General features: G+C 36.7%; 1 protein-coding gene across 3 annotated transcripts in view; it reads right to left on the bottom strand.

The window, feature by feature from the left end:
- The window catches only part of ERO1B (endoplasmic reticulum oxidoreductase 1 beta), a 32,820-nt gene that overhangs the window by 4,920 nt on the left and 14,459 nt on the right, over positions 1-13,441 (bottom strand). The window contains exons 5-14 of one of the 3 annotated variants that reach the window (XM_080588316.1): positions 11,601-11,683; positions 9,651-9,724; positions 6,931-7,051; positions 6,799-6,845; positions 6,019-6,030; positions 4,115-4,141; positions 3,432-3,524; positions 3,023-3,269; positions 2,161-2,230; positions 909-995 (exon numbers count right to left, since the gene is read on the bottom strand). In XM_080588316.1, coding sequence (XP_080444442.1) covers positions 909-995; positions 2,161-2,230; positions 3,023-3,269; positions 3,432-3,524; positions 4,115-4,141; positions 6,019-6,030; positions 6,799-6,845; positions 6,931-7,051; positions 9,651-9,724; positions 11,601-11,683 — 861 coding nt within the window. Of the gene's footprint in view, positions 1-908; positions 996-2,160; positions 2,231-3,022; positions 3,270-3,431; positions 3,558-4,114; positions 4,142-6,018; positions 6,031-6,798; positions 6,846-6,930; positions 7,052-9,650; positions 9,725-11,600; positions 11,684-13,441 lie in introns of all 3 variants that reach the window. The other 2 variants (XM_080588318.1, XM_080588317.1) reach the window with 2 other exon arrangements.

Here is a 13,441-nt window from a genome sequence, read left to right as displayed (position 1 = left end):
ATGCCTCAGGGTTGTGGGATTTGTCAGATCAGGCCTCCCCTTTCCTTCTCTTCCCCCCTCTTCCAGATCAAGCTAGGTTTTTGTAATGAGGTGTCACAACACTTTTTTACTTCCCCCATCTCCAGTCCCAGTGGCAGACCTTTTATGTTTTTTTTTTTTTTTTTTTTTTTTTTAATATAAAATTGGGGCTGAAACTATATCAGAAGCAGCTAATCTTGTCCCCCTTTTAATCAGTTTGAGGAAATGACTGGATTTTGACAGTGGTTGAGATTGGCCGCAACGAAAAGGAAATCCATCCCTATTTCATTTTGCACAAGAAGAAAGTGGTAATAGATCAGAAGTATCAACTGGTAGAGAATAGGCAGAACTTCAGAAATTTAGCAGAGACCACTACATTTTTGGTGTTAGGAATTTATATGAGATCTGAACCCTGATAAACTTAATGCTATACAACAGTACCATATAGTAGGCACCCGGAATTACCAACTGTTCTCAGTCTACACAATATTACCCTCAAGGGTTAAGAACTTGTTCTCAGTAAAATAAAGATACGTCTCCAGAAACGGATTGTTTTTCAGTTGTCAGCTTTACTGTGCATCTTGCAGTATTTTATAATGGTGAAAATCTGAATTACTTGTTTTTCTTATGGCTCAATTTATGGAGTTAAAAGCTCATTAAGCAAGCGGAGTATTTCGAGGAAGGCTTCCCACAGGTGATTCTACAAGATTTTACATTGAATTATCTGCTCTAAACCAAAATAATTTTTGAGAACACAAATAACAGACAGCTCTTGACCAAAAATGAACGATATTGAACAAAAACAATCAATAACTCCTTGTTTGAAAGTAAACTAAACACACGTCTATTTTTTAATATAGAGGTAAGGATATCAAAGACCTAAACTGTACCTGCAGTTTGCCCCACAACCTGCATTTGTCACATCCAACACAATCCATTATGCGAGATATGTTTTTGAAGTGCAGTCTGAACTCTTCCTAGCAGTTAAAAACAAAGGTAAAAAAGGTAAATTTAAAGTATCTCTTAGCTTTACAACGAGTCATTTAGTACCACTAGAATATCAATCCTCTGTTACTAAAATTGAGCAAACCCACTACCATACAGGGTCAGGCTATAATAGAAGTCCACATATACCCAGAATTTTGTTTCCAAGCCTTTGCTAATAGTTGATGCCTTGAAAAACAAAACTATAGGACATGCAGAATACCACTGGAAACTCAGCATACAGAACATAATCAACTTGCTCAAAAATTTCTGAGCTGTTATGTGTGTCACTGTCCAATTTTAATTCCATTAAGTTATTCAAATCCTTTTTGAACCAACCTGCATTTTGGACAACAAGGCAAAAAAGTGACAACTCACAAAAGGCATTTCCTACCCAAAACTACAGGCAGATTGTTGCTTTGCAGCGTCAGTCCGGGTGGAAGCAATTACAGTACAGAACTAATTAATGTTATCTATATCAAATATTTAAGGTCAGGAAAACGCTAGCAGGACTGATAAACTACTGGTACCACCTTTCAAAAAGCATTCTTTTTAATACTGATCATAAAAAAAATCCAATGCTACTACTGAAATAAGTATTTTAATACTTACTAATATTTTTTTTTAACAGACCTTTACTGCTATGAGCCACACTCCAGTTGTGGAATTACAGCACACAGCAACCTGAACAACAACACTGATAGTTTCTAGATAGTAACAGCATTCGCATTAGGATCGTGTGTCAGAGAACTATACTTTCGTAATGTTAAGTTCATATTCTAGTTCACCAAAATGTGCATAGATTACCCACCTGGTTTTTAACCGAACATCACTTTTTTTATTGGAGGAGATGCCTATGTGAAGCTGATACTCTATTTAAATAACAATTTGCTTGCATTACTAATACCATATCAACTCATTGACCTCACAGCACAGTCCCAATTAGAGATCTTAGTCTGCTTGAGTTAGCACAACACCTTGAATTCAAGTATTGTAAAGAAGATTAAGAGGCCTCAGATACAATTCCGTAAGATGTCATACCTGCCTTTTCTAGTCTTCCTGCCATAAGCATTATGCTGCTGAGAGAGGTTTTTCAAAAATAACACAACTTAATTCCAAAACAGATATTTTGGATGTTTATTAGAAAAGTAGCTTCACCTTTAATGACTTGGCTCCTTTTTTATCTCCAGCAAACATGGACTTTTCATCAAAGTGCATATGGAAGGACCTAATAAAGACACAATACAAAAAACTTAACAACCCCAGTGTGAACTACAGTGTACCGTCAAGCAGCTGTTACAGTTTAAGATGTTTTTCATAGTTCCTACTTGTTCCATTTCAAAGATATCCTTCAAATTTCAAATTGTTGCTATTCAAAAATTTACTAAATGGTATCGACTTTACCATTCAATCACTATAGCCTGTAAACAGTTACCATTTTCTGGAGAATGTTCTTCATCTCCATTAAGACTTCATTCTAATACAAATTGAGATTGTCTTACTATTTGCCTTTCAGTTCATCAGTTGTCTGACCACATCTCAAATACCTAACATGACTATGCCTAGAGGCAACAGATGAAGCCATGCAGCATGCAACTGACCACAAAAATTAGTGAGAAGATAAGCAAAGGAATTGGACTGAAGAGCCTTACAGAACAACCAGAAGGAAGAAGGATAAGCATAAGAGAAATGCAGACTTACTCACTAAAAATTAGAAGAATATATGTAGCATTTTCCTTTTCAAAACAGATCACGCATCTTACACTGAAGGATCAGAAATAAGCCACAAATGGGGAGTAGCTCAGGGTGGTGGTTTTTTTTTCCACCCCCTTTAAAAGATTCACATATTCAAGCCTCAGAAAACCATCTCTCATCCTGTCAAATACACAAATTTCTCTTCTTCCCCACTATTTTATTTCCTCATGTCACTCTTCCTTGTTCTATCCTGTCAAGTCATCTATTCTCACTGAAGAGCATAACTGAGAGTTTCAAGCTATTGATAAAAAAACTCATGCCTTACTTTGTATCCCTGAAGATTTCTAGTAAGAGTGCTTTAGATTCAGCATCCTCATGGCCATTTCCAGTGTAAAGGTCAACAACTGAACGCTCGAAGTATGGTGCAACCTTTGATAAAGCACGCAGCTCTATCAAATACAAGAAATATAAATTTTTAAGCCTTCTTGGTCCTTCTCCTTTTGTTTCAATAGGGTCAAAGCGGCGAGTGAACTCTTTAACATTTGGTCCCCAGCTAGGCTTCCCCCAGGTTTCTAAATAGAAGAAAAAGGAGGGGTGGAGCTTAAGATCATATTTGGAAAATAGAACAAAACAGACAAGAACCAAGTATACACAAAAAATATTTCAGAAAGAAAATAAATACATGCTACAGACATAGTAATCCATTCATCAACTTCACCCAGTCTTAAAATTACCTTCAAGAAGATAATTGGCACACAGATGCAAGTTGATGCTAGCATGAAGCCCAGAAATGAGTTTATAGAACACTCTTTTCTCAAGGCAAAGACCTGTTGAGGAAAAAGAGAAAAGCAAATCCCAAACTAAATACTGGAAACAATGTATTAAAATTAATACATCTTGACATGTCACTGAGGCATGTCTGCACCATTTAACTTTCAAGAGTTACAGTTACAGCACTTGATCATTATTTCTAGCAGCACATCCAGTAAGTTCTTATATCCGTCTTAGGAAAAGTACACCTCTTATTTTTGTACATAAAGTACCACCAAGAATGACATTTAACATTTCTTACTTGGTGTTTCAGCGTTTCTAATAAACGCAGTCAAACAACTATCTGGTCAATTAGCACAGATAAATTGGCACACAAAAATAAGATGCTTACATTGTTTGAACAATAGATTTAAAACAGTCTTTAATTTTGACAGTCTGGAAACCAGAACTATACTGTGACCCATCCTAGTGAGAATTAAATCTGTCATCAAATTAGAGTCGTGTTCTTCTAGGAAGACATCAAAACCACACAGCTTTAAGGCACTGGAAAACAGTTACACTATGAAGGTATTTGGAGATAGTAAAAATACTACTGTGTTGTTTCTAGTGAATTTAAATGATATTAACCCCACCCCAAGAGAATTACCTTCTAGCCATGTGTAGAAAGATTCTCCTGTAAATAGATAATATATAGTTTAATTAAGAGTATTCATTTTTTATCATTATAGTACCTTTACATTACGATGTGTACTAACACTAGCTGCCATCTGGACATAAAGCTAAATAATTTAACTATTAAAGTGAGGATAGACACTGAAGTGGCTAAACTTTGAGGTTAGTTTAAATCTGTTGGGGCCAGAATAAGAGAAATACAAGAATAAGCGTAACTAAGCTACTAGCGAGGGCATTCAACATCAAGTATAAGCCCAATTACATGCACTAGTGGTTGAAAATATGGCGAAGAAATATAATTGAGCAAACAGGAGTATCTGTGGAAAGGTATCTCATTTACATTCCCTGCATCCATCTATGATCACGTATTTTAAAGAAGTCACTTTAAGAACATTTATTTCCAAGAGCAAAGGAACTACTAAATCTTGGTTTCCAACAGACACCAGCCTAGATTCCCTGGGTTTAACAGAACGGGTGAGAGTCCAGAGTCAAATACCGCACTACCAAACTTAGTGTTGGTTATACCAGTTCTTTACTGGACATATTCTTAGACTAAACCTACAGAGAAATTATGCTACTACTAAGTTTCAGTAGATGCAGCTTCATGTCAGTAACAGTACCCTTTCTGCACTACTTTTCTACTTTGGACATGATTAACAACAACCAAAAAAAGGCAATCAATCCCTGTGCTCATATTCAAGCAGAGAAACACTTAAGACAAAGGTATGGAATTCTGTCATCTCACAAGACATCTAATCAATCTGTCAAACTTGGTACAAATAGTAACACAAGCTCTAAAGCCTCACAATTTAAGAAAAAAGATCTGCTGAGCAAAACCAGCTGAAAAATTTAAATTAGCACAAAAAGCAACTGTATACTAATTGATCATAAGCATTACCACCAAGGTAGTGCTTTAAAGCACTATTAGCTTTTTAACAGTTAATAGAAAAAGTGAACATTACTCATTCCATAAGACAAAAGTAAAACATTCATTACTACCTCTAAACAATGATTCTCTGGAAAGTCAGTATCAATTAAATTGAAAGCAGAAGAAAACCCTATAGTGATTTCACAATGACTTCCCAGAGTTCCTTCTCTGTTACGCACAATAATTAATTCATGTCTTTGAAACATAAGGAGGGGGAAAACATCCTACCTACTTCTTTAATCCTAGCCCATAAAGCATCTTCTCTATAAGCATTACTTCTATGGATACAAAAGACAGCTTCTTTTGCTCAACAGGTCACAGGAAATAACTAGTAATTGACATATAAACAAAAAACCACCAGAACACTTTTCTGCTTTGATATTACTGCCTCTACTATTTTTTTTTTTAAACTAGCACTTCCATCTTTCCTCTGCATCATAACTGATAACCTTTACCTTTAACTGCTACTGTCTGAAGGTTTCCAGAAGGATTAGAGCTTTTGCCTGAGAGATCTGAGTAACCAAAAAGAGTATCTCACTGTAGACAGACCCAATGCTTTCTCGCCTCAGCCTCTCCCCACCTTCCTGGCAAAAAAGCAAATGAACACCTGTCCCTCTTCTTTTAGGGGATCTGACATCAATATCAATGGGGCTCTGGAAGAGACCCAAGAATCCTTTATACATCTCCACTTGTCTTGGAAACAGCATTATCACAGCAACTGTTCGAAAGATAAGAACCAGTAACACAACTCCATTTTGCTCTTATTCACCCCTTCCCCTACTCGACCTGAAAGGATTGTACCAATAAAAACATTTTCTGAATAACCAATTATCTTCATAAAAACAAAATGTTCCTGGCCTCTAATGCTACAGCAGTAATGCAAATAAAAAGTTCAAAACTGTACAATGCTTGCTTAATTGCTGCAGGTCAAGCAAAATAAGATAACTTACCATCATCTCCTCCTGGAGGGGTGGGGGTGAGAGAAATAAAAATCCATGAGTATTAAAAACATTTTCACAGCAAAGCAGTAATGAAACACAGGCTTTACTATAAAAACTTAAGAAGTGCAAGAAACTTATTTAATCTCCCAGAAAACAATCTATTTTCCATCCTCTTCTCCCTCAAGACAACCTGAGACTAGACACTTTATTATAAATAGAGACACTAAATTTAAACACTTAGTAGCAGTTGATTTATATGCTCTTGAAAGCCACTTTTAAGCTTCAGAAAGACAGTAAAGAAATCTTGTTCTCCAGTTCACATTGCTCAATGATCTGACCACTGCTTTTCTCTGGAAATTCTAATCCATGAGTTAAGCTACTCTTGCAATTCTTTTTAGTTGTATATACCACTAATGTATTACCTCACTGTTTGTAATTACCAAAATCCCTCTTGAGTTTCTAGTGTCTGGTGTTGTTTTCTAAGTACTTTTTTTTTTTTTAAATGGGAAATGAGACACTGACAGGGGAAAGCTGATTCACTTAGAACATAGTGTTACAGTTCTCAGTTTTGATTTGAAAATTTAAAACTCAAGTCATTGGCATATTTTTTTAAGTCTACATTTTTAAGTCATATTTTTAAGTCTAGATATTGAAAGTTGACAAAGGCCTCTACATAGGAAATTTAAAAAGCAGAAAAATAATATTCTTCAGTCTGTAGGTGTGCTATCACACTGCAAAGTCACTATGTTAAAAGAATTGCATTAAAAAAATAAAATAGAGAAGACCCACCCCTACTAGGTGCCAGTGGATTTAAAGGGCGATAGACAGATCGAGGCCTAGAAAATAAATTAGAAAGTGCAAAATCAGTTTTAAGCTAAATCAAAGCACAGGTATAAAAATAGGCTTCTCCCTCCTGATTACTTGAAGCAGTTTTCTTCATAGATGCTGTTCCACACTCTCCAAGCAGAGGGCCCTTTGTAGCCAGTGTAACGTTCTGGGTTCAGCAGCAAATCCACGTACTGTGCATCTGGAGACCTCTCATCTAAGTAAGAATATGTAACAAAAGGTTTCGAACTGATCATTTAAAAATACTTAAAAAGCCACAGGACTACATATAAATAAGATGTCTGATATAATGCTATTATTTCTCCAGCTGGATTCTAAATCCTCTGTACACAGAAATACAGCAATATAGTCACTAAGCAGAAAACCCCAAAGAACATAATCTATTCCACAGTCTCTTATGCTGCCAAAATCTCCACAATGTCTGAACACTTCCAAGTGGCTTCTTCAACTCTGCCATAAACACTTGTCACGCAGTGTGTTCTCCTGCCATATACTTAGACATAAACAGTGTTTTGTTTTAAACAGGCTTCAAACTCAGGATTTAATCATTCAGCAGTATTCAGTGTGAAGAAGGGGAGAGAAGATTTGCTTTTTTGAAATGGGTATGCCGCTAAGGGGGCTCCTTAATACCTGGAAGATTTATTTATTAGCGAAATCACTCAAATAATCCTTGTATGCTGGCACAAAGTATGGATCCTACTGCTTAATCAAACAAACTCAGCATATCCCAGGACACATCGTTGGTTACAGCACAAAACAGTATTTAAACAGCATTTGAACAAGTTGCATTCTCATTTCTCATCTCGCTTCAAATTCTGGCAACATACCCAAACTAAATAGCTAAACAGCGCTCTTTCTGCTTGAAAACTCTATTATTCTTACTCTGTCCATACAAACTGGACTAAGTTTTCCAGTTACAATCAGTAAAAAGCAGGAAGCACTCCCTCCCCTTCTCTTTGAAATTCCAGGTCAGTAACAAATCATGCTTAAGACCTGCATACAATACAAGGCAGAAGTCCATGGACTCATTCATAGGAATAGCCCAAGCAGCGCAACTGCTCAGATGTTGAAAAAAACCAAAAAACAAAGAAAGAAGGGAAACTGCTCTGAAAAGAAGAGATGATCCTGCACGAGCAGTTAAGCATCGCTTCAGCAGTAGCAGCAAAAACAAAGAAAAGAGACATACAAGACACAAGAACACAGTGAGTGCCAGATGGAACAATGTCAAATTACAACTTGATTTCTTTGACAACATGGCTAACCCAAGCAGTTCCTACACTTCCTGGTCACTTCAGCTCTCCACTTCGTTCTCATTATCCACATACAGCTGAGTCTGTGGGGCAGCACAACAGAAAGATGGAAAACCAACTTAGACTAAGAATTTTTTTTCTCCAGCCATATCAATTCCCTTATCTACCCTATCCTTAAACCCAACAAAACACTAGTAAAAAGTAAAACTGAAGATGTAGCTTTGTGCTACAGCTGAGTGAAGTAAGGGCTCTGACATCACCAGGAAGAGAGGTAATGAAGAGAAAAACAGTTTCTCCCTCCTCCCTGTCACTCCCAGTGCAGTTTTCTTCTCTCTCACCTCTCCCTGCACCAGCTCAGGGACTCACCTAACAAGCCAGTTCACCCCATCAGTCTGGGAGATGGAAAGGAGATGTCAGCTTTCCTGGTATTCAACTAAACTGCAATCAGCTTACCATGCAGTGAGAAGCATGCCACAGCCAGTGCAAAAAAAAAAAAAAAAGCACTGGAAGCACACAGTTGAGGGTAGCACATCATCTTTCAGCAGGGCACAAAGTAGGGAGATAGTATCAGAACTACTTAAGCTAGTATTACTTCTAAAAGAAATGCTCCTAAACTATACCTATCCCAACTGAGTCCTCTCAAAAATGTGAGTGTGCAGCCTGAAGACAGCAGAGACGACAGCAGCTTATTGCACAGAACAGCTCAGATCTACATTAACGCTCACCAAGTATGTATTACAGAAACAGTTCGTACAGAAAGTTTCACAGATAAGATGCAGTACAAGTGCTCAAAGAGAACCGCAATTGCTAAGTCTACTACAGCTACTACTTTCTCAGGTGACACCAAGTATTAGTCTAAAGGTAGATTAAAATGTCTTGCACAATGCCTTAACAGCATAGAAAACTTACTATGGTATTTAATAAAAATGCTTTTAGCAGCCTTCCTTGAATATGACAATTCTCATGTTTATCTGAAAAATACTCCTTTAAGCTTTGAACGTTACACGCAAATAAAAAGACTCACATGTGGAGCAGAGGAAAGACAATTTAGCATCCTAATGTTTTAACAAAGTCTTTACAAATAAAGTTGAATTTAGTGCAGAGATCGTTTGAAATAGCAAGGCTGGAAGAACATTATCATCCCAAGCATAGACGACAGAACAGCAACAAAAATAGTATGGTAGTAAGAAGCTGAATCAAGTGCAAGTATTTGACTTAGATTTGTGCCAGGTACATCTCCTGTGATAAGCAGCTTTTTTCTTTTTCTTTTTTTTTAATAAAAAGGCTAAATCCCTCACATTTAAGTTATTTCTGTAAAAGTCTCCTGTCCACTTACTAGCAGGAGGTAACAATAAATGTAGACTACTAAGTGCTCCTTGTACAAACTGCATTCTCTGTATGTAAGATGATATGAACTGTCACATGCCTGCTTACCACAAAATTAAAACCTTTAAAAAATGGTTATTGGTAGAGCAGCTGTAATCTTCTGTGTTGTTAAGAGACAGTAAATAAAACAAACACTCTGAAAAAGCTTAAATATTTTACCATCAAGTTCACAAAAATGATCCTGTGAATCATCGTATCTTGCCCAGTCAATGAAAGCCTCCTTACTTTGGTTACTGAGGGGAAGAAAATACATTTCGTTTTAAACTTTTAAATAAACAAGGTCAACAAGAGCTACTCAAAGAACACAATCAACACAGTAATTAACTTGGAATTGAAATCCAAATTACTTTACCTGGCACACTAGAATACATGGCACTACCATTAGCTGCACAGAGATTCAAGCAGGCATCAACTTTTAAAAGTTAATTTCATGTCAGATACCAAGACAGATTTCACCATCATTATTTTAACAAACTACACTGGCAGTGACTTCTCTCCCTTCAGTAAAAGCTTGGTAAAATAATTCCATAGCACGTTTTTAACACTTTCTCAAGTACTTCAGCAGCTGTCTGTTCAGGAAAAAAAGATCTTATTTTCTTAACCTGTACTTTCAAAGCGATCTACAATACTTAGCCTTGCTTCTGAGTGGGAGGCTGGACTTCTAAAGGCCTGTTCCAGGCTAAACTACTCTAAGAATGATGTAAGTCTTCTAAACAACATTACTCAGCTCACCCTAGCAATTTCAAGTACTTTGAAGTTCTCTCACTATGAAACACAAGCAGTGCCACGAGCTGAATGCTTCCTTCTACGCATATGTGCAGCACAGAACTACCAATGCCACACTATTGACAGTAAAATGTAAGCAACATTAAAACGGGAACCCTGTTCCAGTAAAGTCCCTGGAAATACTGAAAACAACCTATTTCATTTGACCAGATTAGTACTAGCTCAATTCTACAGCTGCAAATCTTTAACAAGATACACCTTTAACCTTTTGCCAACTCACAATAGGAGACTATACTTAGCAATGGGCGAGGAGCCTTAAAACTTCCCTGATGTCCTTCTCTAGTAATTGTGGGCAGACAAGATTTGATAGCCACGAGAAACACAGTTTATAAAGGAAAATAACCCTAAACCATGAGGATTTTGCACTTCTAGGTATAGAATTGGAAGGTTTGCCTACAAAGCAGGATCCTTTACCTGACCTCTGCCAGCTTTAATCAACTGCCCTAATCTGATACAAGGCCTTCTCTTTAGCGTTCTGTACACGTACTCAGCCTCATTCTTTCATCCTACAGAAGTGGAAGAGTGTTAATAGCTTATTTCCCCCAAAACACCTGGACAAATGCTCTACTCAGTTTGGTTTAAGACACTACGTATCAAGCAGCAGCATTTGCCTTCCCCCTCTTCAAATTGCTGTCCCATTTTGTTTCTAGGCAGGAAAGTCTCTACATTTTCATCAGGTAGAACTGCTGAAATCTATGGCCAAAGGTGCCACACCTCTCCAACAACAGTGATCAACTGATTTTTCTATTGCTACTTCTTAAATGTGAGGTATCTAATCAACTGCAAGTTTTTCTAAGTGCTTTCTTATGTAGGGGCAGCACTATCCTGCAGAGTTCTTCCCACCCAACCATGACTGTGCCATGCAATAAGCAAGATCAGGGAATTGATGGAAGCTAAAAATAACTTTGCCAACAAAAATAACTCACAAGCTCCCTGATCTGGTTCACTGAATGATCACAAACAGGCACATCAGTGTAACAGAGGGACAGAGCAGGACAGAACTCCTTAATCCAGCACAGTCATCAAGAACAAAGAAGGTTGATACTTGTAAAATGTAGAAAAAGCACGTTCATTTGCAAACTTTCTTCATCTCTTGATGCTGTAAGATTTCAAATAAAATCACAGTATACTTTTTTTAAAAAAAAAGGAAAGAGCCTACCTAACACTTTTACCTTGAGATGTTCTTGCATCATTTCACATTTACTTTTTAATGGGCTATGGAAGAATGACGAACAAAAACCAGCACATTGCAAAAACAAGACAGACAAAAAGAAATGCCCCTTTGTTAGTATTTTTATACTACTGTTGTAAATCACAGCATACCTTAAGGTACTGTTAACTGCTCCCAGTTTGTTAGCTTGCTCACAATCTTCCAATTCTTTGGAGTGATTTGCTGCTTTTGAATACTGTAAGAAAGGTCACATTCAACATGTAAGTAAGTGAAATAAAATTTACTGAAAGCAGGTGATGTGAGAAGTATTTCTAAGCTTAGCATTGAATCTGACACTATTAGGGAAAAATCCTTACATTCTGGAAGTGGCAAGTAACTTTGGAACACTTTTTTTTTTCCACTTAATTTTGTCAGTATTTTCACCCTGTGCTTTCAACTGCCACAGAAAATTCAGCTGTGTCAGATTTTCTTTTTTTTAATAGAGTTCTGAAATATTTCTGATACTTATTTACATTCTTGTGAACTGACTTTGGAATACAAGCAATGGGATAGCTGTAAACTTAACTTGGGGTATGATTATGCTTGCTAAACACAAGGTTTGTCCATCATTCCTGTGGGAAAGATTATCAGTTTTGGCCACTTTCCCCATCATGTTTTATTTAATCTTATTCACTAGAATGATTTAGATAATGCACAGGTCTGGAAGTGAGGTCTTTTGATCTGGACTCAAACTGATTGTTTCAAAGCCAGGACTGAAGTCTTTAAGCGGAATGCCAATTTTAAGCTTTATTTTTTTAATGTAATCCAGTGAAACAGAAGCTGTTTTCCTTATCGTCTTGCTAATAGAAGAATTAAATGAAATTCCCTTATTCTACAGTAATATGCTGATGTCAGCAGGAAATCTGTTAGCTTGTCAGCTTATAGCTCAAAAAAACCCTTCTGTTTTACAACATAATACAGTATCAGCACCCTCCTAAAAGATAAACAAACCCAATTTCCTCTTTTGTTTGTTTTACAGACAGAGCCTTTGGTTTACACAGATTTTTACCTTATCACAGCCCTTAAGAAATACGGAAAGTGATTTGATGTTAGGCAACTGATAGCTTTTTATAAAGCTAAACTGCTGGCTTCTCTTACTCTGGGGCACATACTGACAGGAAGGATTACTATCCAAAATAAAAATAGAAATTAAAGACTTGAGTCAACCCTTCAGAAACAGCAAGCAATAATTGTAATAACAGAAGTTTTAAAAGAAAGAGGATAGCATTTTTTTTTGAGGATGGATTTGTGGTCCAGATGTCATACTCCAGTTATTTCCTACGTATATTTAGAAAAGCTGCAGGATTTTTACCTGCAATGCACATACCTTGATATTTCTCGAAAGAAAAATTACAATTGTTTAGATAAGTAGGCAGGACAACCTACTTTAAAATTACACTTGCACTTTTACAACCCCTAAAAATGTTAATCACAGAAATTAAACACTGGCAAGGTCTTCACACTACATTTTGTACTTAATGATAAAAGGATTTATTCAACTCTAAATGATAGTTAACGTTTTATGAAACTTAAACTAAAATATTTAATAGGTTATACACAATAGAGAAGTCTTTCACTATGCTGTTTTTCTTTTTAACATGGTCATAGTTTTAATTTTTTAATACAGTGGTAATTCTGCCCATCACAACTGGAATGCTGTTACTGAAGAGGAGCCTGAAAGGGTTATTAAGTGCCCTTTATCCTTGAGGGTTCTGTACGTGGATAACAAATGTCCATCTTCCAGGTTCAAGGCTTGTGTCATCTGAAAGAGAACAGTTAACTCCTCCCTTCCAAAAAGGGAGTATTTGTCAAAGACAAAGGCACACGGGAATAAACAGGTAGCCTCCTCCGAAAAGGCTGAGCTATCTGTGATCCACGTTCTAGATTTGACAAGGCACGCCTGCATAACCTTGCCTCAAACTTTTCAGTAAATGGTAAAGTTTGTGAGAAAGCT

This window comes from Anser brachyrhynchus (genome assembly GCF_964034855.1).
Source record: "Anser brachyrhynchus genome assembly, chromosome: 3".
Classification (NCBI taxonomy): Eukaryota; Metazoa; Chordata; class Aves; order Anseriformes; family Anatidae; genus Anser; species Anser brachyrhynchus.
The sequence above is the reverse complement of the archived record's forward strand: the minus strand, read 5'-3'. Positions and strand labels throughout refer to the sequence as shown.